At 41.9% G+C, this 27425-nt stretch overlaps 1 protein-coding gene and 1 long non-coding RNA gene across 4 annotated transcripts in view; one reads left to right on the forward strand and one right to left on the reverse strand.

Annotated features, from left to right (window-relative positions):
* Window positions 1-27425, forward strand: part of LOC140911185 (uncharacterized) — a 466388-nt gene that overhangs the window by 372456 nt on the left and 66507 nt on the right. The gene's annotated exons all lie outside the window — the stretch shown is intronic.
* NPR3 (natriuretic peptide receptor 3) overlaps window positions 1-27425 on the reverse strand; it is a 59566-nt gene that overhangs the window by 6470 nt on the left and 25671 nt on the right. For 2 of the 3 annotated variants that reach the window (XM_073343685.1, XM_073343683.1), the window contains 4 exons: window positions 13955-14090; window positions 9313-9407; window positions 4890-5025; window positions 3001-3088 (listed from right to left, as the gene is read on the reverse strand). In XM_073343685.1, coding sequence (XP_073199786.1) covers window positions 3001-3088; window positions 4890-5025; window positions 9313-9407; window positions 13955-14090 — 455 coding nt within the window. The remainder of the gene's footprint in view (window positions 1-3000; window positions 3089-4889; window positions 5026-9312; window positions 9408-13954; window positions 14091-27425) is intronic. The other variant, XM_073343684.1, reaches the window with a different exon arrangement.

Raw genomic sequence — 27425 nt, forward strand, 5'->3', positions numbered from 1 at the left:
AGGACTTCTCTTTCAAAGAATGCCTATAGGGGACAACTGGGTTTCTGTTGAGAAATGAGAAGTGACAGAATGTGAAACCCTGGTAAAAGATTAAAGTCATTTGCCTTGAAGCATTTTGCCCTAGCCCAAGAATTCTGTGTAAAAGTTAACAGGCATTCTCAAAGCACGCAGACGCAAACATTTTCTTCTTTGACAATTTGTGAACTAAACCATTAGGACATTTTTGTATAGTGGCATGGGAACAATACCAGATTACTCTTTTTGCATTGATCAGAGCCAAATTACTTTCTTATACCAGTCGTGGGGGCCACTTTCTGTGGGATCTGCACAATGGATCTGGCTCTTTATGCAGTCAAAACTCTTACTGAAGCCATATACTATCTAATTAACCCCTCACAACATCTACATGAGATAGATTAGTGTGTTTATGATGTCACTGGAAGTACTATCTGTGTAATTAACACTGGATCCAGCCCTAAGGATCTTAAGGAAAACTGGAAAAGAGATTTAAATGATATCTAAGAGGTATACTAAATTGCTTGTGCATCAGCCATGGTTTTCCATATATGCCCACCTTAAGCCCCTTATCAAGAGTTTCTTTATATTATTCATACATCAAAGTAAGGCACTAAACCCACTTCCTCCCATAAACCTCCAAAATGAAATTTTAGAAACTGAGTCTAATATTTTTAACATTACACCTATGAACCCACTGGGTTTCAGGGCTGATTATTCAAAAGGGCCTCAAACCAGCCCCTGTTGCACATGCAGTTTTTGCACAATATTGCTTTTGCACACAAATGACATAATGTTCACATACAAAGGAAATTTGCATTCAATTTTCATGAACAAGTGGGATTTAAGTCCAGGATTTCCAAAGTTAGGCTTCTGAAGATGCAGATAGGCACCTAACCTGCTAACACCCTTTTGAAAATGCTAACAAGTGCCTAACTCCCATTGAAATCAATGAGAGTTAGGCACCTCGCTGCTTTTGAAAATCCCAATAGGCATCTATCTGAATCTTTAGTTACCTAAATTCCTTTAAAAAACAGACTCTTACTATATAGATATTCTATTATTTCTTTGTGTATGGAAGTTGTTGAGGCACAAAACCAGCCCATTTTTGGAAATACAGCCTTTCAATTCCTTTCAAGACAATATATCAGAAGAACTATGGTTCAGATTTTTCAACAAAGTGCAGTTGTACCCTCAAAGATATGCAAGAAACTGTATGCCTAATTGTGGTAATTACACATGCAGATGACCAAACAGTTGTATAACTATATTTGCATGCACATTAGTGTAACTGCTGCATAACTATGGATGTGTACACAAATAATTTTTGTGAACACAATCCCATATGCACTTTTCTTAAAATCTAGCCCTATATGTCCAGTGAATATATGCCAGGTGTGATATCTAATTCTTGCCACTCATTCTAATGGATGAATTAAGGCCCTGATCCTCCTCCTCCCCCTAGCGTCAATGGGTGCAGAATCAGTCCCCAAATGTCAAAGTCAGAAGCACTTAGGGGCAAGTCCTCTGCTGGTGCATACTGTCAGTTTACACCACCTCCGGATCTGCCCCCTGGTGTGTGTAAAGTTTAAAAAAAAAAACCACCACCTTTACTTTCAAATTGGGAGGGTTGTAAAAGATGCAAGGATCTGGCTGCGACAATGCCCAAAGTACATTACAAAGGCACATTTGTACCATTTTTTTTTGTCTTTTTTCAAAACATAAATGGGGTCTTTAATCAATCCTGTCATTTGATAAATGGATGCTTTGTTTGAGACCCACAAGATGTACTGAACATGCACTGACGCAGGCAACAGTAAGTTTTCCTTGTGGACGTATATCATAGAATCATAGACATGTAGGACTGAAAGGGACCTGCAGAGATCTAGTCCCGTCCCCTGCACTCAAGGAAGGACAAAGTATTATAGACCATCCCTGACAGGTGTTTGTCTAACCTGCTCTTAAAAATCTCCAATAACAGAGATTCCACAATCTCCTTTGGCAATTTATTCCAGTGCTTAACTACCCTGACAGTTAAGAAGTTTTTCCTAATGTCCAACCTAAATCGCTCTTGTTGCAATTTAAGCCCATTGCTACTTGTCCTATCTTCAGAGGCTAAAGAGAACAATTTTTCACCCTCCTCCTTGTAACAAATTTTTATGTTCTTGAAAACTGTTATCCTGTCCCCCTCAGTCTTTTCTTCTCCAGACTAAACAAACCCAATTTTTTCAATCTTCCCTCATAGGTCACGTTTTCTAGACCTTTAACCATTTTTGTTGATCTTCTCTGGACTTTCTCCAATTTGTCCACATCTTTCCTGAAATGTTGCTCCCAGAGCTGGACACAATACTCCAGATGAGGCCTAAACATCGCAGAGTAGAGTGGAAGAATTACTTCTTGTGTCTTGCTTACAATACTCCTGCTAATACATCCCAGAATGATGTTTTTGCCTTTTTTGCAATAGTGTTACACTGTTGACTCATATTTAGCTTGTGATCCACTGTGACCCCCAGATTCCTTTACGCAGTACTCCTTCCTAGGCAGTCATTTCCAATTTTGTATGTGTGCAACTGATTGTTCCTTCCTACGTGGAGTACTTTGCATTTGTCCTTATTGAATTTCATCCTATTTACTCTATTTTAATCTCATCCTCCAAAACACTTGCAACCCCTCCCAGCTTGGTATCATCTGCAAACTTTATAAGTGTACTCTCTATGCCACTACTAACACAAGGAAAATTACCCACAAGCATAAGGGATTGAAGGATCAGGGCCTAACACAATAAAGCTGATTTAAGCATACAAAACAGCTATTGAGACAGTAAAAGTGAATGAACTGGCTTCAGTGGGAGTTTTGCCCCAGAGAAGTAGGCCCTTATTTTAGCACCTGTCTGTCTCCTCTCCTCATGCCAGAGAAAGGCTTGCAAGGTGTGGAGAGGTTTGGGCTCTGTAGGTAGCTAAGGGACTTTTAGTAACTGGGACTAACCTGAAAAAGTAGAAAGCCATTAGTAATCCTGCTCCAAGTAAGGCGCCCACTACGATCCCTGTAACTGCTGACTCTCCTAGGCCACCTGCTTGAAAAAGCAAACAGAAATAAATGATCAGCATTGCTACCCAGAACTGTTCATGTTCACATTCTGGAAAATATGTATTAAAGAAATGACCAATGCAAAAAAATAACTAGAGCTGTTCAAAACCCAGTTCAGAAGGGGCTTGCGGGGAACACCTCTCATTTGGTTCAAACTTATGTGACTTTATTTTCCTCACTGCTTTACTGTGAGTGTTGGGGGTCAACCTTCCCACCACCACCAAATCAAAGGAACACCCAGTCACAGTTGTTATAAAGGTGTGATATAGAGAAATGCTGGTAAGAGATGGCCGTGTATGGTCTACCCCACACGACAGGGGCTAGGATTACAATAGATCACATGTCAGGGGGCAGGGTCTAATGACTGCAGCAGCTACTATGACAGAAACGACCGAGTTTCACCTGGGTTAGCATCAAAATCGTACACCAGCCCAGATTAACTCAAGGATGGGCTCGTCTTCGCTCAGTAGCCTCATAGGCCTCAACAAACCTTTTGATGACCCTGGGCTGAGTTTCAAGTTAAATTCATGTGATGTTAGTTCTGTGCTGAAAGTTTTGCACATGAAGTTACAGTCAACGAATGACTATGTGAACATAATCATAAATCAACAGTCAGCTGAACGGTGAAAACATAGCACTTTGCCACAGAGTTGAGTAGGGGGCAGAGCAGAGATGTAATGACCCAGAGGGAGCTCAGGGAAGAAAGCCCCTCTAAGGAGCAAAAAAGGAACATTCTAGCTGCATCAGTCTTTAGCATGGCATAGCCTGCTTCTCTTGCCATACCTGGCCCACTCCATGGGCTGGTACTGAGGGAGGGGGAAGCGAAGGACCTGCCTCCTCTTCACTCTTCCTTGACCCTTTGAAGGGCGTTGCTGCTCCCCACCCCTGGGACTCATGGAGATAATAAAGGGTCTCAAATGCACTGTCTCCCTCTGCGCTAGTCGGGGACAGACCGGGCCAGAATGAATGTATACAGTAAAGTATGGAGTACAGCTAGTGTTTTAAATCTGAATGGAAAAGAGGGAAATAATACTGTCAAGCTGGGGGTATCTCCTGGCTCCAGAGCTAGCAATACATTTCCTGCAAAACCCTCCTTATAAAAGGGGAGCTAAGACCATCCTTTTGAGGGAAATGTCCACAGCAGAGGGAAACTTGCCACAGAAATATTGCAAGTATCTTTTTCCAGTCACCGTTCCTCATTATCCCCTCTGTGAGGCATGGTCTGTGAACACAGGGAACTGGAAAGAGATGGGGCTGCTCAGGTTGAGAATCCCTGGAGGGCACCATCCCTAACCCTGTGGAGAGTTAATGCTGTTCTGATCAGCATATGTCAAAGGGGTATGATTACGCCTTGTCTCGGGGGACAAGCTTGTATATTCCAGCTACTCACTATGTTTGCTCCCTTCTGGCCTGCGGAGAGCTACCCGTTTATTTTCCTGGAAGGGGACTTCCATGGGCTTAGGGCCAACCCGGAGGTCTCTGTAGCATAATGGCCATGCACCAGCTTAATGATGGGAGTCTGACAAGAAGTTGCATATCTGCTTGAGCTTTTTGTTCCCAGTAGCAGCATGCAATGTCTGGGAATAAAGATATGTCCCGGCCATGAAAAACAGAACTGTTTCAATACAGCACAGCTGTCAAGGTCCTGTTGGCATTTTCAGACCCAGCAACCTTGACAGTGTTCCATTAAGGAACGTGAGTGTAAACAAGGGGATGCTGTATTACAGCATGGGCTGCTTCCTCTCTCTCTTACAGCTTGGAAGGAAACATTAAGTCACTAAACTTACATGATTTACAAGGCGTATTGTTCGTGTGCTCTAAAACTCTGTTTTCATCTATTCTCAGTTTGCCAGGACCCCAAGGATACTTCACGTTTGATCGAATTTCAAAACGCCCTTGCTTTCCATAGTAGTCCCCAATCACCTGTGTAAAAACAAGAAATGACCACACTTTTCTAATGAATTTAGTCCCAGAGAAAAGAAACAAACTGGAGAGCTGCATGTGCTTGGAGCCTTCTGGCAGGTCCTGAATAGCCACAGGACTTGAATGAGTTGTCCTGTCAGAATCCCATTGATGAGATCATTAATTAGCAGCATTTACGGCAATGGACAAAATTCCATATCCTGCTCCACTTTAGTCACTGAAATCAATTTTACCAGCTTTCTGCCCCAAATAATAAATGGCCAGGGTTCAGAGAAAATTTGGAGCCAGCTTGTTTAAAACTTTGTGATGGTTCTTGAAATGGTTCCTGTGACGTACCAAGGCTTTTGTGACCCACTGCTGGAGGCTCCACAATCCTACTACACCTCGCCCCAGGAAAGGAGCAGCAAAAGTGGGCCCTCCAGACCTGCCTAGAGCAGCTGCAGAGATGCAGCCAATCAGAGCCCAGAAGGCTTAGATAAAAAGGAGCTGAGGGCTTTAGCAGGTCAGTTCCTAGGACCAAGGAATGAGGAATGGTGCTCCTCTCTGGACAAAGGAGCTTGAGGGACAACCAGAGTTTGGTTCTAACTACAATAGTTTAAGCAGGGAGAGATAGGAACTGAGAACTTTAACCCTAAGATAAGGGGGTGAAGATAAAGGGGCGAGGTGAGAAGAGATCTAGGGAAACAGCAACAATGAACTGAAGTGAGCAGTATGTGGCTGCTGTGTGTGTGGCTGCTGCTCGGCTGGAAAACGGAGTAGTAGGCAGGCCCAGGCTCCCCTACCAGCCACTGGCAAAGTGATGTAAACCTGAGAAGGGGACAAGGCTTGTTTGGGAACCTCAGCCAAGGGCTGAATTTAAAGGACCCAGAGCCAGGACTGAACTCCCTAGTAAGGACTCTTGCTACCCCAGAAGGGGTTCATTTTGACTGTGACCAGGCTGGAGGACTGAGCCACTGGAGGGCTAACAAGTAAGGTCAACAACCTAGAAAGGGTGCCAGGAATCAGAAAGACCTGCAGTATCTCATGCAGCAGCAGGTGCTGCAGAGGTGTTACGGACCTAAACCAAAACCCTTTAATCTGATCTCCCACAAACTTTCTTGCATGGAGACCATCTCTACCAAGTTCATGGACCTCAGTAAACCTGGACCAAGGGTTTTGGGGTTATAAAGAAACTTAAAAGCAGGAGAGCTTTGACTGATTTTGGGTTCCATTCTGTAATGTTCTAAGAGGTCTACATGCATTTCCGTTTTCTGTTCAGGATTTTGGGTTCAGAGGTGAGAGTTGCAAAATCGAGATTAGGATTCTGAACTCTGAACTTCCTTAAAATTCAAGGCTGTATGTAATCAAGGTTGTGAGTTGGTTCCTTCCTTAATTTTATATGCCTGAGAGGACGATTCATGTTGCATCCAAATAAAACATATAGGATATAGTTTACTACTGCATTACTCCAGATTTACACCACCAGTGTAACGCTAATGGAACAACAGAGCTACAACAGTATACAGGTGGAGTAATACAGTAGAGAATCTGGCCCAAATTATCTCTATAACTAGCAGAGTAAAAGAGGCTGCTTTCTATCTACTTGATGAAATTCACAAAGGAGAATATTTTAGCCTCCCATTTCTGGGTGCAGTTTACACTCACAAAATAAAATGCAAGAACAAATGAGTATCTGCATCTGTTCATGATTTGTGCCTCCAGTCAAGTACTGCAGTTAGAGGGACAAATACCAGATATGTGAACAGTAGGGGCAAAAATACAGGAACAAATCCTGCCTGCAAAAGGAGATGGGCTGCCCACCCTTCTGAAAATATTCCCTAAAACGTATAAACATTAATGAAGAAAAAGAAATGGAGGGCTAAATTCTGCCTTCAGGTAACATGCACAGCTGCCAGGGAAGTTAATGTGAGTGGTGCATTTGCATCAGAATGTGTAATTATCTGAACACAGACATGAATTTTCAGTTAATTCTGGGCCTAAAGTAAACTTTCCTTATCTGAGCCATTGAGGCATGCTGATGGGTGAAATTCATCATTGTACATAGGTCCTGCCCAAGCCAGATGTGCCACTTAAATCCTATTTTGAGGGCTTATATAGGAGAATTTCATGTTAAAGGAGTCTGCATTTCTCTCTCATTAGTGCAACTGTAGTTCAAATCTTTATAGGAAACACTTTTATTCATATTCCAACTAACAATTGCTCAGAAATGGGACTGCAGATGCAGTAAATTGGAGAGGGTGCAGAAAAGAGTCACAAACGTTATTCAAGGGCTGGAGAAAACGCCTTACAGTGAGAGACCTGAAGAGCTCAGTTTTTTTAGTAATCAAAAACAAGCTTGAGAGGCAACTTGGTTACAATGTATAGTTCCCAGTATTTCCCCGCCCCCCATTAAGGTACTTAAAGGCTCTTTAACTGAGCAGAGAAAGGCATAACAAGAATGAATGCTTGGAACCTGAAGCTAGACAAATTCACATTAGAAATAGGGCACAAATTTTTAACAGTGTGGCTGATTAACCACTGGGACAAACTACTAAGGAAAGTGATGACTTCTCTATCTCTTGATGTCTTTCTTGAAGATCTGTTTTAGTCAAACACCAATTACTGGGGTCAATATAGGCGTAACTGGCTGTGATATACAGGAGGTCAGACTAGATGATCTAATGGTTCCTTCTGATCTTAGAGTCTATGTATGAAGCTGTGAGCAGGGTTCTGGCCAATGCATGCACTCATCTGGCTCAATTCCATTGAGGAACTAAAGTTTTCATGACCAGATGGAAGGAACCAATGAAATAAATAAAAAAAAACAATGGCATCAAAGAAAGAGGCCAGGTTATAAATCAGAGCAGGGACAGCGGAAAAACCTGAGCAGAACAGACATAATTAACAACTAATAGATTACAAAAATGAAAGGAAGAAATTAACATGAGACATACTTTTGAAGAGAAAAAGAAATGCAACATCAAAGGGGGAAAAGAGAGCTTCAATTGGAAATGAAAGGCAAGCAGAAGTGAAGCAAGGGAGAATGAAATGACTAAAAAAAAATTAATACAAATAGGGGCTGATCACACTCAATCTTTCCCCCATAATCAGTCCTACTGACTTCCAGTAGCTATGACTACTCATGTAAGTATGTGCAGGTTGGGTTCATAGTTTTCAGTCATTTGTATCTATAGAAATGTATTAGTGACCCAGCCAGGCCCTGTAAATCATTACTTACGTGACTAGACCTTACTCACTGGGACTGTTCAAATGAGGTCACTGGAACTCCCTGAGTTACTACGAGCTTGTCTGCACTGCACTGTTAGCTCGAGGTATAACTTGAATGTTATAAATATGTTATAAATAAATGTTAAATGTTAAAAATATCTAGCTTGTATTAAGTGGTGCTTTAAACTCTAGCTAGTAGGACTCTGTGGTGAATCAGCCACAGACAGTGGTTTAGCGCTGACCTCATCTAGTTTTCCTCATGGTAAAACTAAAGTGCCTTATCTTCACTGTGTCTTTACCTTGGGATAGCTCATGTGTTTTAGCTTCCTGAGGTAAAAACATATCTTTTCTTACCAGTGAAGATGGGAACTTAGTCATTTTACTCTGCAACTTCTCTTTTTCAAACTATATCTCAGGACCAGCTAAGATATAGAGCAAGGGTGGCCACATCACAGCTTGCAAACCGCATGCAGCTCTTTTTCAGTTAGTGTGGCTCGTGGAGTAATCCCCCCACCCCCATTCTCTGCCTACCAGAATGGGAGTAGGAAGTTTGGGGCCTCTGCCCTGCGGTGGGGTGGTGGGGCTTGGGGCTTCTGCCCAGCAGGGAGGGGGTGCCTGCTGGGGCTTGGGGCTTCAACCCCTAGACCCAGCAGGTGCTTCCCTCCACCTTGCAGGACTGAAGCCTCTAGACCCAGCAGGTGCTCCCCCCAGCCCCACAGGGCAGAAGCCCCTAGTCCTAGCAGGCACACCCAGCTCTCAAACTTCTGAAGATTATCGTATGTAGCGCAGAACGTCAGTAAGTTTGGCCACCCCTGATATAGAGCCTAGTCCTGTAAACTCTTACACCCAAGTAATCCTTTGAGTGAGAATGGATTTGTAGAACTGAGTTTTATGATTTAAGATTACTTTTACAAGCAGGATTTGCATTTAGGGTTTGTAGGATTATGTTATGACATTTTAATACACATAGTTAAAAAATTAGCTGTCTATTGAGTAAGCAGACAATATGATGGTACATTATACTGACACTAGCTGGGACATCTCATCAGTAGGCATTTGCAATTATGTTTATTTTCTTACCTCCTGTGTGCCTGCTTCTGGGTTGGTCATTGCAATCACTGAGAAATCCCCATATCGGTCTCCATTGGCATCGATGGATACCTGCCCTGCAATGCCTAGAGAATGGCATGTAAGGAATTAGAAAATTAATTAGCTAAAATGTTGGACTCTTCCAAGGAAAACAAAACTATGAGTGGACAGATTTTTACCGACTGATACTTGACAGGAAATCTCATCAGTCTCACAGCACTTTTATTGGCATTCCAGAAGAAATTGTAATTTCATCTCAGCGTCTGCATTCCAAAATGCTTAACATTTCTCCTTTTGAAATATAAAATATGTGAGCCTGTTTGGGGAATATGTGCAAAAAATGTAATCCAGAAACTTAGAGCACTGGAATAAAAATAAAAATGCATTTCATGCAAATTAATTTACATAGGGCCTTGTCCTGAAATAGATAACAAAGCCCAAGTAAAAACACACATGCTTATGTGAAGCTGAGAACTAATGAAACAGAGACCAAGGCCAGAGTCAGCAGCTCCGACATGTGGTACATGTGTGGAGCTGGTTTATTGCTGTTCTCACTGGATATGATGTGGGGGGATAATGGATATAGCTGCTTTACTGTGGGCTGAATCCTGCCCTCAGATTCCATCATCTTCGCTGGGGCTGAAAAATTTGATCCTGAAAGGGCAGGTTTACTCTGACAGGCTCCAGTTCAGTAAAGTACTTAATGCATATACCTCAGTCTCACTGTCAAGCTTAAAAGTATGTTTAAGTGCTTTGCAGAATCGGGGCCATATTTCCTTTCTTCTCTATGTTACACGTAGAGCTCAAGGGCATTATTAAACATTCACTGAAGTCAATGAGACCCTTCCCATAGAATTCAATGGCACTGAATTATGCACCCCCCACCCAAGAATATACTGTGTGGGTTTGACAAACCCACAGCTCATATAGACTTAAATAACAGTTTCGGGTAATCAGCCCTTCTTAAGGTCAAGGCTCTATACAAATTCTCTACATGAAATTGGGTTCAATTCCTATTTATTTCAATATTTCTAGTTACAACTTTGAGAAAGACTCATACAACACTCATCATCAGTTTCTCAAGTCTTCACCATGGCACCTGCCCTCAGTGACTAATCTCCAGTGAAATGTAGGGTCAGTTCATTCATTGGTGTAAACTGATGGAGCTCTACTGAAGACCATGGTTCTATTCCAGTTTACATCCCTGGGGCTCTGGCTCAGCAGGCATACAGTAACAGCCACACACATTTCTGTCAAAGACACTGTAGAACTTTGCGAATACACACTCATGACTGGGAAACTCTGTGCCAAATCCTGAAATTCTTAATGAGTTTTTAATTTAGGTTTAACTCCAGGAACAACTCCACTAAAGTCACTGGGCCTGATTCTTCTCTGACCCCAGTGTTACAGCAATTTGCCTTCACTGATTTCAGTGGAGTTACTCCTGAGTTATAGCGGTATAAGCAAGAGCAGATCAGGCCCACTCGGACTTTTCCCTGACTGAGCAAAAAAGTGAGCAAGGGTGTCATGATTTGACCTTGGTGAATGACTGAATTTAGCAACTTTGGTAGATTTAGGCCCTTATTGAGTAGTTCCACTGAAATCAGGGGACCTTCTTGTGGAGTAAGGTGCCATGAATAAAGCTGGCAGAATCAGGCTGACAGTCAACAAACCCAATAATAAAACAGGATAATGCAACACATAGTGCACTGTGATCGTTTATTTTGTCAGCTTTCCTGTAGTTTAATGATTATGGATAATACGTCCCAGTATACTAGTACATGTAATGTGGCAGAGTTTGTGAAAACAATGGAATCATAAGAACACAAGACCTCTCTCCAGTGCCAACTTTTTGCCGAGGGGTGGGCAGAGAACAGGTCAAGAACAAAGCAAAGAGCACAGTTAGCAAGGTTCTAGTGTAGCTCTTCTTCAGTCTGGGGATGAAGACCATGGGCCTGATTCTCTACTGCACTGTGCAAAGTGAATGCACATCAGAATGGTGGACCTTTACACCCATGCCACAGAGACGATTACGCAAAGTGCAGGGGAGTGGAGAATCAGGTCCCAAGGTGCAATTACAAACCAGGAGAGAGACTTCCGCTACCCAGTACCAGAACGTACATTTTTCTCAACAAACATAATCTTCCCAAATGCTCAATGAGCTAAAATGCTTCACCTTTGCTCTTTTCCTATTAAAACGGAATGACCTCAGGAAAGATTAATGCGAGTTTAATCTTAGGCCTACTGAGTATTAACCAAACTGTTTACAACCAAATGACTGCCTGTAGATGTAATGGTACAGTAGCCAAACAATCACAAATTTGTGTTACTATCCTGGACTGAAGGATTAAGGAGTGAGCACAACCAAATGGCAACAGCAACACTCAGAGGCCACTACCAACTTGTCTGGCACGGCAAGGCTGGCTCCCAGAGCTGAAAGGAAGTGTTTACTGGAACAGAAAGCTTACTGACTCAGGAAGCCAAGACCATCTGGCCTGAAGTCATTAATAGAGCTAGTCAAAACTTGGAAAATCTGAAATTTTCTTTCATCCTGAATTGTAATTAAAAGTTGAAAATGGCCTGCAGAACAAAATTTTTTGAAATTTTGATCTGGAAATATGGAAGTGCTTTGTTTTGACTTGATAAGACTATCAAAACATTAATATAATTTATTTTTTTTTAAATCAGCATTTCTAATGGAAAACTGTTTCATTGGAGAAATTTTTGACCAGTTCTAGTCTATATCCCTCTCCTGAAGCATACCATTGACTGGCTCTCCCCTGCCCCAACCTATGCAGAGGGGAGGATGTGCACAAATGTTTCTTTAGCAGCTATTAATAGCCAATTGGATTCCTGACTGGACACCTGTCTGATGTGGACCAGAATGTACCGTGGAGAAAAGGTGCCCAGGCTGTTAGAAATCTAAATGGCAACAACTATGTTTTCAATGATCTGTGTGCAAAATTTCAGGTGCAATATAAGGCCCCATCCTGCAATGGACTCTGCTCCCGCATAGAGCCCCACTGACCATGGTAGGGCTCCCCACAAGGACAGGAGCCTGCTTGCACGGTTCTCCTTGTAGGATTGGCTCCTAAGAGGCCAACATCAGGCCCATAATGAATAAATATTTGTCCAGCGAAGTACTGGGATGGTGAGGTGGGGGGGAGGGGGGGGGAGTCTTCACCTTTCAGTCTTATGCTCCTGACAGCTCAGCCTGAATTTTCAAAATAGCTATGATAAGAGAGAGGTTGCTCAGCAACAAAGAACTGTTTTTTACCAGTGAGGAAAGAGAACCTTCTTTTCTCTTGGCTGATTTTATGAGTAAAGCAGCTCAGGACGCTATTGTTCAGCCTGGCAGTCCCATTGGTTGGAGCACATATCTGTATACGAAGCTTGCAAGGACGCACCATAGCTTGGCATGTTCTTGGAGGATTCTAGCATAAAATTATGGGACATAAGATGGACATTTTGGGCTGGATTCTGTGTTCAGAGAGGCTGCTGTAAAAGGAATCTCATGACAGAGGGGAATCCCCTGGGTGTAGAGTGCTGTGAGGTGCCATGATTTGGAGGGGATGGAGCAGGTTATACAGCGCTGTACCCGATCCTCACCTAGTGCAGTGGTGCCTGTGGGACTGCTTCAGCTGCATAATTCAGAGTAGTCACCAGGCTGCTTTAAATTACACTGGGGATCATATTGGCCTTTGGTCAACCCAGGATCAGGGGAACAGAAAGGTGGCTTGGAGTCACCTGCCCCTTCACTTCTCCTCAGCTCTGCCCGGTGTATACTCATTGCAGCTGAGCATCTGGCCCATTATGTCTTTCATAGCTGTTATATTTCTGAGTTAATTGTTGGTTTCTTATGTAAGGGAAATATTTTCTTTCTCAAGTACTTCCACTGGAAATCTTGGTAATCTAACACTGAAAGATTAATGTAAGAAATGATATGTGGGTCTGGTGATATCACACTGCTCGGTTTCTTTACTGAGGCCCATACTCTGCAAAAACTTAAGCACATGCATAACTACATCAACGGGAGGGACTACTCACATGTTTAAAGTTACGCATCTGCTGAAGTCTCTGTAGACTCAGGGCGTAAGGGATTAGGCCCAGAAAGCCACAGTCCTCTTTGGTTACTGTATCTGAGATAACAAACAAAGCTCTTAAAAGGAAGGGAAGAAAAACCTTCCAATGCTCAAAACAGCATCGACGACAAAGGAAAAATTGGCACCGGTGAGCTTTTATCGAATCCAGCTTGTTAAGATAAAAACGCTAAATGGAAAAAATGAAGCAAGCTCAAGAGCTAGTAGATGCATATGAAGTAAGACAAGCTGCTATAATCTTTTCAAAAACAAAGGAGCCTGAGAAAGTTATTGGCATTTCTTTACAACCCTAATGAGGGTCATTAAATTATTAGGAGTTCCTTTGGGCAGAATAATACCTAAAGGGATGTTATGAAAAATGTTCCAAGTGGTGAATTATTTGATCTTTAAAAATGCGGTGTGTATATTTGAAGAGCATATAGTCTGGCTATTTTTTAACCTCTTGTGTCCTGGTCCCTAAGCGAAACACACAGTAATAGCCTGAGTTGTAACGATACTGATACAATCCAGTATTCCAACTAGCAGACACCTACCTTCATATGTCCTGTTCCGTGTCTGATGTACAATTTTATCCCCATCCTTCTTGCTAAAGCCATATTTTAGGACTTCACGCAAAGCCAGAGCATAGAGAAGAATGGCATCATGGAATCCTTCCACAAACATGTTAACCTAAGAACAAGACGACAACATTCATCTTTAAGCCATCTATGAAAAAATATTTATCTTTACAAAGGCTCAAACCCTGGATCAGGGAGACCAGGCTTGGCCCAAATTGATTAATATTAGGGAACTTCTACAGAATAATCGAAAGAACCCATTTTCTGGTTCTGAATCTTTGTTTCAAATTAAAACAGAGAATTTTGCAACTTGTAATATTTAATGGAAAACCACTAACTGGTTTTTTTGGTGTGTTTTTTTTACTCTCAGCAAATCTGGCATTCAAATGGTGCTTCATTATCAGATCTAAACAATGTTACAGAGGGGAAATTCACTGTACCACAGTTCATGTGCCAATCTGCGTATAAACTGTGCAGCTGATCCTTTGAGATGCTGAGTATCTTCTATAAGGTGCTGAGCATCCTCATTAGCCTAAGGGCCCTCATCATCTTGCAGGACCGTTCTCTTACATCATCTTCTGTATTCAGGCCAGATTCTGCAGCCCTTGGCTGGGTAGCATTTACACCGTAGTTCATAGGCTTACTAGACTAGCAGAGCTGGATCAATAGTTTAATGCAGACATGCGCCTGTTCCAAAACCCCAGGAGAGCACATCTGGTTAATTGTCTGTTTTACACAGCACACTTCATTGGACATGAAAATATCCTCTCCCCATTATGTTTATGGAGAGAGGAAGTTTTTCTGACTTTGCTGACAGATTTGTTTGTTTAATGATTACTCCCCTCCATTTCTGCTGATTCTGGATCTTGCTCAACAGACCATCTCTCCGCTAGCAAATGAACAACAGAGCAAGCTGTTTACCCTGTACTATGTAAAGTTCTCTGGAGTTGCCAGAAAACTAGTTTCCCATCTTTTACATCTGTTTCAGTAAATGGCATGAGCTAAATGAAATGTCATTTTCCAGTACAAATACAAAAAGTAAATACTGTATTGTAAACCAGCACTGCCCTTCAATGAAAGCAAATGTGATTTCACATTAGAGCTACACTTAGACTGATCTCCCACTGATCTCCACAACACTTATGAACAGAGCAGTGCAAAAAACTGGTAGGTTTGGTTCACAGTAGGGTGGCAAATTTAAAATAAGTCTTTTTAGGTGCTAGATCTGAAATCTTATTTTTTTCTCAAGTTCTGGGTTCAAACTGAAAATTCAAACTCAGTTGATGCCAGCTAAGTTTGCCTGATGTGAGATCAAAACCTAGACATGAGAGTGGGTGGCAAAGTTCAGTGCTGGATCCAAACTTCCTCAAAATTCAGGGAGGTTGGAGCTGGGGATTTTGGTTCAGCGCCTGGTAGGGAGAGGGACCACACATGAACTCACATTTGGGTTAATTTTCCCCCAAAATCTGGGGTGTTCAGTTCTGAGGTTTTGGCTCAGGTCTATTTCAAGTTGAAACAACGTGAAACACCCAGTTTTCATATTGATTCTAAAGCATGAATTCCTACCTGGCATCTGTGGAGAAGGAAGGGGTTTGCTGAAAACCTTCCCCCCCAAAACTGGAAAAAGTTCACCCAAGGTTGACCTTCAACTAAAATTTCTGCCAAACCCACTGAACCTGAAATGATTTGGGCCTGATCCTGGCTCCCACTGAAGTCAATGAAAGTGTTGCCATTGACTTCAATAAGATCAGGCTCCAAAATATCAACTAAACCCAAATCTCAATCAATTTTCCTTGCTTTCCTGGAAGTGATATGCAATACATGGAAGTTACTTTATGCACCTGATTAAGAAGTGATAAAAAAGACCAGACTGTGGGGGTATCGTTGGAACAATTTTTATAGTGGGGGTGCTGCAAGCCACTGAACAATACTCTAAACCCTGTATATGATGGAAAACACTTCAAGCCAGAGGGTGTGGGAGCACCCCTAGTTCCAGCACCCCTGAGAGTGTGTCTGTATACTGGTTGCAGAGTGGTAGCCGTGTTAATCTGTATCAGCAAAAACAACAAGGAATCCTTGTGGCACCTTAGAGACTAACGAATTTATTTGGACATAAGCTTTCGTGGGCTAAAACCTACTTCGTCAGATGCATGGAGTGGAAAATACAGTAAGCAACATATATATTACAGCACATGAAAAGATGGGAGTTGCCTTACCAAGTGGGGGGTCAGTGCTAACAAGGCCATTTCAATTAAGATGGAAGTGGCCTATTCTCAACAGTTAACAAAAAGGGGTGAATATTACCAGAGGGAAAATTACCTTTGTAGTGCTAATGAGGCCAGTGCAATCAAGGTGGACATCGCCCATTCCCAACAGTTGACAAGAAGGTGTGAGAATCAGCAGAGGGAAAATTACTTTTTGTAGTGACCCATCCACTCCCAGTCTTTATTCAGGCCTAATTTGATGGTGTCCAGTTTGCAAACTAATTCCAGTTCTGCAGTATACTGTACACATACTGTATACTGTATATATACAGTTCTGTATACTGTATATGCAGTATGCCAATCATGCCCACTAGAGCATGGGCACAACTCACACTGACTTCCATGGGAGTTTCACGTATATAGTGGAGCTCAGCACAAGGCTCAATTCATGTCAGTGAGCGATGCTTCTTTACTTCCACCCTTTAACTGTCTTATTTGTTTAGCTACTAAGTTCTTCAGGGCCTCGACTGACTCCTCCTATCTCTGTGTACATAGAGTGACAATACGATGGGGCCTCTGGGTACTACAGCCCTACAAATCAATAATATTAGCAAATTCAGTGCTGAAGTGAAGCTCCTGCAATCTCAGCTGAGCCCCACGCAGAAGCTGTTGTAGCACTTTTCCTACACAGAAAGGGCTCAATTTTACCAGTAAGTCAATGTCATGGAGCAGAAGTGCTATGCCCAACAGCCACACCAACAAGAGTTTGACTTCTAATATGTGCCAGAGCATCCTTGTGTGCAGGGTGCATGTGCTCACTGCACTACCCCTTTTAGGAGAGGACCATGTGTGCACCCCTGTGTCTCACTTGCTCTGCTGGCCAGCGTGAGCAATGTAGCCAGAGCTGTACCTCTTGACAGCTCCCTGCGCAAGAGAGTCCTGGGGCTACAATTGGGGCTAGCCTCCGCATGGGTATAGCATGCTGGAGGGTACAAGGAGACACCCATGTGCACTCATGTCAGGACCAAATTCAATCTACAATCTGGCCCCCAATTTTTGTGCTCAATATAAATAAAAAAAACCCGTAACAATGGAAAGAAACAGCTAGTGAAAGGAAGATGACTTTGAGCTCAGTGGACCACTTGTGTGAGTCAGTGCTCACCAATGTGAATAAAGTTTGCACCATGTAGCCCTACTCTCCCCTGTATCTCTCAATATATCTTATCATATAGGTGCCCGAATCTTAGATTGCAGGGACTGCCTTTATGTTTCTGTTCTTCCGAAAGCAACAGTGCTTAGCAAATGACTACATAATAATAAATAATAATACCACCAGCTGATGTAGTGAATTACATTAGGAGCCTGGATTCAAATATGGATCCCATTGTAAGGCAATAAGGCTTAAGCTGTACATGTGTTCCTCTCCTGTAAGCAATTGCTCACATCTCAAAACCACAACACATCCTGGCTTGGTGCACAATAATTCACAGTGAATTATCTTTTCAGCCACAAGGAGGGTGGTCCCATTCACTCACAGTTTAGTTATATTGGGAAAGTGCCTGCCTGGGCTGCAACTAGCCAATGAGCAAGCAAAGATTTCACTCTTCTTGACATTTCTGGTGCGCCCCTGCCCGCCTTCCCCAAATATACTACTGTTTAGAAACAATATTTAGTTTACCATTAATTTCATTGCTTTTGAACAGCTCAAAATCCGGATAAATAAAGTTCTGTTCAGCCTCTCGTAGTTGTAGCTGGACATATACAATGCCAAAAGATAACAACATGTAGCCAGTTAAGTAAATAGCTGTTACATAGATAATAAAGAATTACATAGTCGATTGGCTGTGTTAAGATAATCAAGCTCCTTGTTATGTAGCTACACAGAAGACATTCTTTCGTCCTCAAGCCAGCTATCTGCAATAAGCATAGTTCATTCATCCTGACTCTGAAGCTCATAGAATCAAAGTTAAAATTTCTCTGACATCTTAACTGGGGCTGCGGATGTTTCTAATTCTCACCTATGCTTCATTTAAAAAGATCCGCCAAACGTTTAGAAAAAGGAGCCAGTGCCACCGAAGCAGCAAACAATTCATGTGAATGAACCTCAGAAAAATGAAATGCAAAGGTTAAAAGGAAGCCACAGCCTAAAGATCAGGAAGACAAAATTATTTCTACCTTGAGAGACAGTAGACTCTCTCCAGCAGCTGTTTGCATGGAACTGGAGGATCTGTGTGTGGAAAAGCTCACGCTATGACAGTCCCCCCTTATATGGATATTGGAGGGCATAGTTTTTCATGTCGTCTTTTTTTAAACAAACAAACAAAAGAGAGAGTTGGGCAACTCAATAAATCCTGGCCCCACTGAAGTCAATAGAAGTTTTGCCATTGACTTCAATGATGCCAGGATTTCTCAACTGGATTTTGGACCATGGTTTCTAGTTTCATTAGGCTCCTGCCCTAACTTCTTATACACCAGCTGTTTGATGGTGCCTATCTTTTCTTAGTGCTCTCCTCATTTCTATTCTACCAGCTGGTTTTAGCATGAGACCTGTCTTATTCTACAACATGCTATTTTACTGTGGCAGATTTTGATGCAAGTGTTCTCTTGTATGTGACATGAACACAACTGGCTTTTCATTCCCAGTGCCCACTAAGAACACTTATAGGGTACCTTTTCATCACACTGGGCTTAATCAAAACAGCCAGAGTTCCTGAAAGCAGTCAGTCTTAAGGGACTGACGATTAATAGTTTTCGTAATGTCTGCTTTAGGCCTGGCAAACCTAACACTGGAAATTCTGCTGGTTTCATGTTTTCCAGTTTAAAAAAATTATTACCCCCATTTATTACCCCCATTTCTAGTGGAAGAGGCACCCCAAACTCTGTAGTGCCTTGTGCATTAGTTAGCTCTCACATTAGTCACATAGTACTTTCAAGCACAAATCCTTAAAAGGGAATATGGGATGTTATAAAGCACTTACAATCTACCTGCCTATCCTCCTGCTGCACCATCTGAATATCCCTATTGCTGTGATATATTTTTTCCTTTTTCACAATAAGGGTGTCACGGGGATGTGTAACAAAGAGCCCTCTTAGGCTGTTCGTCTCTAATGGTTGCATGGTTGCAGCTGAAAGGAATACTGCAAAGGAGAGGAAATAGGGATAAGATGAACATGAATTTATTATTTTGCTATTTAATGACTTTGAGATAATTTCACAGATTGTTCTGAAGGAACTCTGTTCCTGTTATTGGGTACCATTCCATTTGTCTTTGATAACACTCATCCAGTTTCACTTTGTAGCTCTACAGCTGTAACTAGAACTGGGTTTTTTTGTTTGTTTTTTTTGGGGGGGGAGACCCTATAAACACAAAATAATTTTAATATACCATCTGTCATACTAGGCACACTAGTTATGGCTAAGAAGGCACTTTCTTACATACCCCCATTTTCAAACACATAACTCTTTGAAGCAAAGACCATCTGATCCAAAATATCTCATCTTAGTTCTTAGCCCACACATGAATTGCTTTGGAAAGTCTGATATCATTCTCTTTGGCACAGTTTGAGGTATCTGTACATGCAATACATATATATTAAATAACAGTGGCCAAGATATTTAAAAAGACTAGTGATTTTTGGGAGCCCAACTTTAAATACTTTAAAGTGGCCTCATTTTCAGATAGTGGGTCCTCATCAGTTTAAGCCCCTTTATGGTGTCTCAAATTGTGTATCCGAAACTTGAGGCACTCCAAAATTATTAATCTCTTTTGAAAATCTTGATCATTGCTATATTAAAAATGGCCATTTAGAATGATATTGAACTTTCCAGAGCAATGTGTGCTTTTCTTATGTTTATTCAGATGTTAGATCATCCAATAGTAAAAGCAAAATTCACTAGCAAAAAATAACACACCCTCCCCTCTCTGTAAGAAGAAAATACATCACTGTGGAAAGGGATAGAAAGTGATGGAATAAACGGACATTCAATGAAATTTGTCCAGTGGAGAGTACTATACTTCTGATGAGTTCTTTGTAAGATGCTTAAAGGCAAAATCTGGGTCTCCATAGTAACTAATTGTGCAGTTCAGCAACAGACAGTAATCAAGGATATTTGATAAAAGCTTTTATAAGAACCTCTAATCTTATAGGTAATAAATAATTCTGCTAGCTAAGATTTAAAAGTGAGAAGCATTAAAGAATGTTGTGCACACTATTTTCTGCTAATTTTTAAAATAAGTGAAAGAGAGAAGCTCCAAACACTGTACATATGCAGGCACGATGGGTCTGTCTTTTTCTTGGATGCTCCAGTTCTCTCTGTGCCCCGCCAATATGTGGCTTGGATGACCTGAGTGACCAGCAGAAAAGACTGCCAGATTTGCTGTGCCCCTTTGGTGACAGTCATAAAGGGAGGCAGAGAACTTTCCTGCTCAGACTTCTTTACTACCAATTTCAGATTACACACCCATTGTAGGGTGCAGTGCACCCTATGTGTAAGATCCAAGAGTGTGCAAAATATGGTCTAGGTACATAGCCAAAAGTCATAGTCAAATAAATGCACATTCTTCCTTTCATTTTCCCATCCTTCCCCTCTATTCCCCATCTTTTTGCCCTTCGTAGTCATGTTTCATTATAAAAAATAATCCTCCAAGGAAATTAAATGCAAAAGCTACATCAGTGCTACACTATGGTTGTGATTTTTACATGCTCAAAAGTCGGGCAATTCAAAGTTATGGATCCCCCAACCAGCTATAGTGTGACCACACTGTACATATATACTAAGGCATTAACGTTAACAGCATGTACAGCAATACAAAATGTTACTTATGTGGAAGACTGCCAAGTTACATCTACTGGGGACCCATAACTCTCCATATCCTAATTGCTCTATGTATAGCAAAGTGTTTTGCATTTAGAATTGCCCAGTACTGAGCCTCCCGATTCTATATTAAAGCACTTACAAGCCATGGAGCATTTTAGTGATGGGGAAGGATCTAGGCATCAGCCTCACTCAAGCTATGTGAAATGGCTAACATTTTCAAACTCGAGTGCCTAATATATGGGCAAAGACTATGAACTAGCTAATCAATTCATGCATACAGGAGTTAACAGGAAAACGTCCACTGAAAGAGAGCTGAGCTCCAGTTTCAGATCTGGATGTCAAGCCTCCTCAAAGATTAAGTGCATTCAGAAAAAAGCACTTGGATTTAGCCATAAAGCTGTCACTAATATTTTGTGTCTTGGTACTGTCTAAGTTGGCAGGAACACGGCCAGTTGCCTAAGCCTGCACGTTCACTTGGATACTGGAAGATCAAAAGATTTTGAGGGCAACACAGCAGCTGGAATGGGAGGAACAAGCAGTTAATGTGAGCTGTATGTTTAAATCCACACATGCTGAAAATATACCCCATTCTCTCAGGCAACAAGACTGCTTCCCTAATGGAGTTGGAGCTTAGTGGTTCAAAGAAACAGGAAGAAAAGCAGCCCCTGCTAAGGGAAAGAGGAAAAAATAATAATAGAAAAAACTGCGTAGCGCAGAAAAGGTCATTTCCTTAATATGCAGTTTACCTTTGAAAAAGAACATAGTGCAGGGCATCGTGGATGTAACTAAGGGCAGCATTTAGCCCACAGTGTGTTGAAAGAATGAAATACAGAAATAAATTGGCCAAAGCACTCACTTGTTCACTAGATCAGAACTAGGCAATGGCTTTCTAAAGGACAAACAGCATTCCAAGCCTCACTAGATGTTATGGTATTTTGTTATGTAGTGACTTATGGCTGCATCCTGCAACCTTCACTCAGGTGAGTTGTACCCACAAAAGTCACTAGGGCTGCTCACCTGAGTAAGCTTGCAGGATGAGGTCCTTAGGGGCTTTATGTAACAATGAAAGATAGTACAGTGTTATAGAAACATTCATTCATGCACAGGCCCGGCAACAGCAATTCCGGGCTGCAGGGACGTCCCTAGCAGGAGGTGCGGGGCCCAGGGCAAACGTGATGAATCCGTCACTTCCGGCACCGACCCCGTCACTTCCGGCACCGACTGCACTGGGCTGGCCAATCGCGCCTGCCCGTGGGGCCCCCCGCAAAGTGCAGGGCCTGGAGCATTCGCCACATCGCACGTGCCTAGGAGCCCTGTGGCCTGCCCAGGCTATTTAAAAAGGGCCCAGGGTTCCCAGGCCTTTTTAAATCATCCAGGCCCCTGGGCAATTACCCTCTTTGGCTCCCCCTGTCGGCGGGCCTGTTCATGCCGAGTTATATGTTTTTCAACATAGATGAAACATCCACTTTATATTTCACACTGAGCAATGGTGTATGTGTTAATGATAATAAAAGGCATCCTATATTATGTGTGTAGTTTGATTAGTCTGCCCCAGGATTAGATTAAATTAGATTAAAACAAACATAGATTAAAACATTTATTGTAACATGTCAGACTTGTCAGAGAAACAAAGCCCAGGTCATTAACACAGCAAACTCTTAAGGCGCAGCATTTTTTTACCCCTCAGAGGGATGGCTTGTTGTCGGCTATGGGGGTAAGGAGGAGAAGAAATCCCCTCTTCTGTCTCCCTCCCTTTACTACTATTTGTATTGTGGTAACACTTAGAAACCCCAGTGATGGATCAGGGTACCACTGTGTAAGGCACTGTTCACGTATATAGTGAAAAGCTGAATACAGACTAACACGGCTGTTACTCTGAAACCTACAATTTAAGTGTAAGTCAAGAGAGAAAAGGTGGATATAAGAACCAGAAGGGGGAGCTCATGGCAATAGTGAGACAACTAAGATGTATTTTGACAGATTTCAGAGTAGCAGCCGTGTTAGTCTGTATTCGCAAAAAGAAAAGGAGTACTAGAGGCATCCGATGAAGTGAGCTGTAGCTCATGAAAGCTTATGCTCAAATAAACTGGTTAGTCTCTAAGGTGCCACTAGTACTCCTTAACTAAGATGTAGTAAGCAGAGATCACAGCAAAGCAGCTGCCTAGGCACTGTGGCAGAGATGAGTTTTAAAAAAAGATCCCTGCTCTTAGTGCCACTCCAATATTTACCGTAGGTCTGATCCATTCAGCGATTCCCTCACAACAACAGAAAAGAAAAGAATCTGCCTTTTGGTATTTGCCTTTTCATACCTTTTCCCTGGAGTAGGTGGAGTCAAATGGAAGGGAAGGATGGCTCAGTGTTTACGCCACTAGTCTGGGAGGCCCAGGGTCAATCATTTGCTCTGCCACAGACTTCCTGTCTGACCTCGCGCATCTTAATATCTCGGTGCCTCAGTTTCCTATCTGCAAATGAGGCTAAGAGCATGTCCTGACCTCACAGGAGTGCTGTGAGAATAAATATATTAAAGATTGTAAAGTGCTCCAATACTACGTTAATTGGGGGATGTACAAATATCATAGAGAAGTGCTTGTAGTTCCACCTTGGACATCTTTCTATATAAATGGAATTTCAAACAGCACCTCTCCCAGAAAGGGAAGGCTACCCACAACTTCCATTCCTGGGCACATGACATGCCCAGTGCTCTCCAGGCATAGTTGGAACAAAACATTTTCATCACTGTAACCAAAAGTGATTTCTATTCCACCATATATGGCTGAGCAGGGTCCCAGTACTGAATAGCACTCCAAACACACTATATGATTAATAGTCAATATTATGACTGGACTGCACTCCATGACATTTACATTTCCTGCAATAAGAGCAATACATATGTAAAGGAAAATGTAACAGCCATGACTGAGTCCCGGGATTTGCTAGCTTCCGCTGATGTACCTCAGCTGCAAAAAGTTAGCTGCAGTGGGGGGTTGCAATGGCAAAAGGCTCTAGCAATCCCTGCTGTTCAGGGGGGTGGGGGGGAACTGAAGCCCCCAAAAGTTGGCAGTGCTGGCCAGGAAGCCCAAGAGATGAGCTGATTTAGCCTCTACTAACTGCTTTTCTATAACTTGGACACAGTTTTAAGATACTCTCCCCCTGGCTAAGCACCTCCTTCCCCAGGGAGGAGATGATGAATATGCTGCCTGCTATCCTCTCCATGAATGTAGCTGCTCTGCTGGCACTGGGACAGGGGTTACCCTTTACCCCAGTGGGATGAGGTAAGCCTAGTGATTTGCTATTACTGTTCTTCCTAGACAAAAGGATCATTAATACCAAGTAGCAAGCATATTATCTACAACAAATAGATGTTCTACCTGGAACTTGGTATCAATGAGAGTTCTGCATGTGGATTTAGGGCAGTATTTAACCCACTATAACTAAATCTTTATATGTTTTAATACCATACTTGGGTCAGAACCTGACTAATTGTTCAGTAAAAATTATACGAAAACAAAATTAAAAAACAACACTTGGGTAGTGAGCTATAACAAAATTACACAAATTCCAGAGAATTTAGGGATTCTATCTGGGTAGGTTATTGTCATTTAATAGAGAAAAAATATAAATACAACATCCCTCTTTATTTATCCCTTCCTCATAATTCAGACTTAATTAAACTCAGAGAGATGGTAGGTGGGTTGCATAGGAAGAAAATCTAAGGGAAAAAGGAGTTCAGGAGAGCTGGCAGTTTCTCAAAGCACAATACTAAAGATACAACAGCAAACTATAACAATACGAAGTAAAGACAGGCATAGTAGTAAGAAGCAGATATGGCTCCATCAGGAATTCTTTAATGATCTGAAAATCAAAATGGAATCCTACAAAAAGTGGAAAATTAAACAAATTGCTAAGGATGAGTACAAAAGAATAGCATAAGCATGCAAGGTAAAAATCAGAAAGGCTAAGGAACAAAATGAGTGAGAACTAGCAAGGGACATAAAAAGCAATAAGAGGAGGTTCTATAACTACATTAGGAGCAAGAGAAAGATGAAGGAAAATATAGGTCCACTACTTAGCAGGAGGAAGACCTAATAATGGATAACACCAAGCAGGATGAGGTATTTAATGCCTATTTTGCTTCAGTCTTCACTAAAAAGGTTAATTGTGAACAGATGCTGAACACAATTAATATTAACAACAAGAGAGGAGGAACACAAGGCAGAATAAAGAAAGAACATATTAATGAATAATTAGATAAGTTAGATGCATTCAAGTTGGTAGGGCCTGATGAAATTAACCCTAGGATATGTAAGGAATTTGCTGAAGTAGAATCTCAGAACCATTAGCAACTATCCTTGAAAACTCATAGTGGACAGCTGAGGTCCCAGACTACTGGAGAAGAGCAAGCAGAGTGTCTATTTTTAAAAAGGGAAACAAAGAGGACCCAGGGAATTATACGCCAGTGTACCTAACTTTGATACATGGAAAGATACTGGAACAATTATTAAACAATCAATTTGTAAGTAACTAGAGGCTAAGAGGGTGATAAAGAAAAACCCATGTGGAGTTGTCAAGAACAAATCATGCCAAGCCAACCTAAGTTTTCTTTTTTGACAGGGTTACTTGCCTAAGTGATGGACAGAGGCAGTAGACATGATATACCTTGATTTTTAGTAAGGCTTTTGACATGGTCCCATGTGACATTCTCATAAGCAAAGTAGGGAAATGCGGCCTAGATGAAAGTGTCAGGAGTCAGGGCCTGCAGCAGAGTTAGTCTACTCAGCACTTGTCAGGCCTCAGCTGAAGTACTATGTCCTGTTTTGGACCCCACACTTTAAGAAAGATGAAGACAAACTGAAGAGAGTCCAGAGCAGAACTACAAAAATGATAAAAGGCTTAGAAAACCTGAGCTATTAGGACAAGTTTTAAAAAATGGGCATGTTTACTTTTGAGAAAAGAAGACTGAGTGGAGACCTGATAAATCTTCAGGTGTGTTAAGGCTGTTATAAAGGGGACTCTGAATTTTTTTCCAGGCCTCACTGAAGGTAGGACAAGAAGTAATCTACTTTATCTTCAGCAAGGAAGATTTAGGTTAGATATTAGGAAATACTTTCAAACTATAAGGATAGTTAACTACTTGAATAAGCTTCCAAAGGAGGTTGTAGAATCCCCATCACTAGAGATTTTTAAGAACCGGTTAGATAATTGCCTGTCAGGGATTGGTTTAGGTTTTCTTGGTCCTGCCTCAGTGTTGGGGGCTGATGACCTCTTGAGGTCCCTTCCAGCCCTACATTTCTATCAGTATTTCTTCCTCATTTTTCATTTGTAATCAAGTGGTTAATTTATTCATCATCATCTAGCTGGCACAGCCACAAGTTGCTCATTTGTGAAATTGTGAATTAAAGTATAGGCCCATTTTCGTTCTAAGATACAGGATAGCAACACAGTAAAATGCAGAACAGAGTATAGCAGAATGGAAAATGACATACAAGTACGGGGAAGAATCCCTCCAGAACAATAATTATAATGGTTTCACACTGTTTTATTTATTTATTGCTTACTCTACCTTTTACTAGGGCATTCCTTTGGTCTCATTATCTATAAAATAGCCTTAAATTTCTACTAACTGCCTGCTGCCAACATACCAAACAGCAGGCATCAAAAATATAATCTAAAACTATTCCTTGAGTTAAGATTAATAAATGCATAAGGGCAATAAGACTCCCTTCAGCAGATTTGGGGCCTGATCCCAAGCCTATTGAAGTCAATGGGAGTCTTTACCATTGACTTCAGTGTGCTCCACACCGAGCCCTTAAGGAAGGAAGTAAATCCCTTGGCTACATATCAGCAGTTATCAACCACGGGTGTGAGGCCCCCTGGGGGGTTGCAAGCAGGGTTCAGGGGGTCTGCCAAGCAGGGCCAGCATTAGACTCACTGGGGCCCAGGGAAGAAAGCCAAAGCCCCACTGGCCCGATCCCTGCCAACCGGGCCTCAAGCTGAAGCCTGAGTAGCTTAGCTTTGTGGGGGCCCTGGAACGTGGGGCCCTGAGCAGCTGCCTTGCTTGCTACCCCCTAATACCAGCATGGCTTTTACATGCAGAAAAACAGTTATGGCACATGTGGGCCATGGAGTTTTTATAGCATATTAGGGGGGGCCGTAGAAAGAAAAAGGTTGAAAACCCCTGCTACATATCATAGGTCTTATTATCCTACAGAACGTCAGTCAGAGCAGGGGGCTGGGAATCAGGGGAGAAATCCTGGCCCCACTGAAATCAATGGGAATTTTGCCATTAACTTTGATGGGATCAGGATTTCGCCCAGGATTCCTAGCTTTTCTATTCCCAGTTCTCTCTAGCTCTCTTACTGACATATGATATAATCATGTGCAGGTTATTTTATCTTTCTGTGGCTTAGTTATTGTAATATTATAGT

This window comes from Lepidochelys kempii, chromosome 5 (genome assembly GCF_965140265.1).
Source record: "Lepidochelys kempii isolate rLepKem1 chromosome 5, rLepKem1.hap2, whole genome shotgun sequence".
NCBI classification, from domain to species: domain Eukaryota; kingdom Metazoa; phylum Chordata; order Testudines; family Cheloniidae; genus Lepidochelys; species Lepidochelys kempii.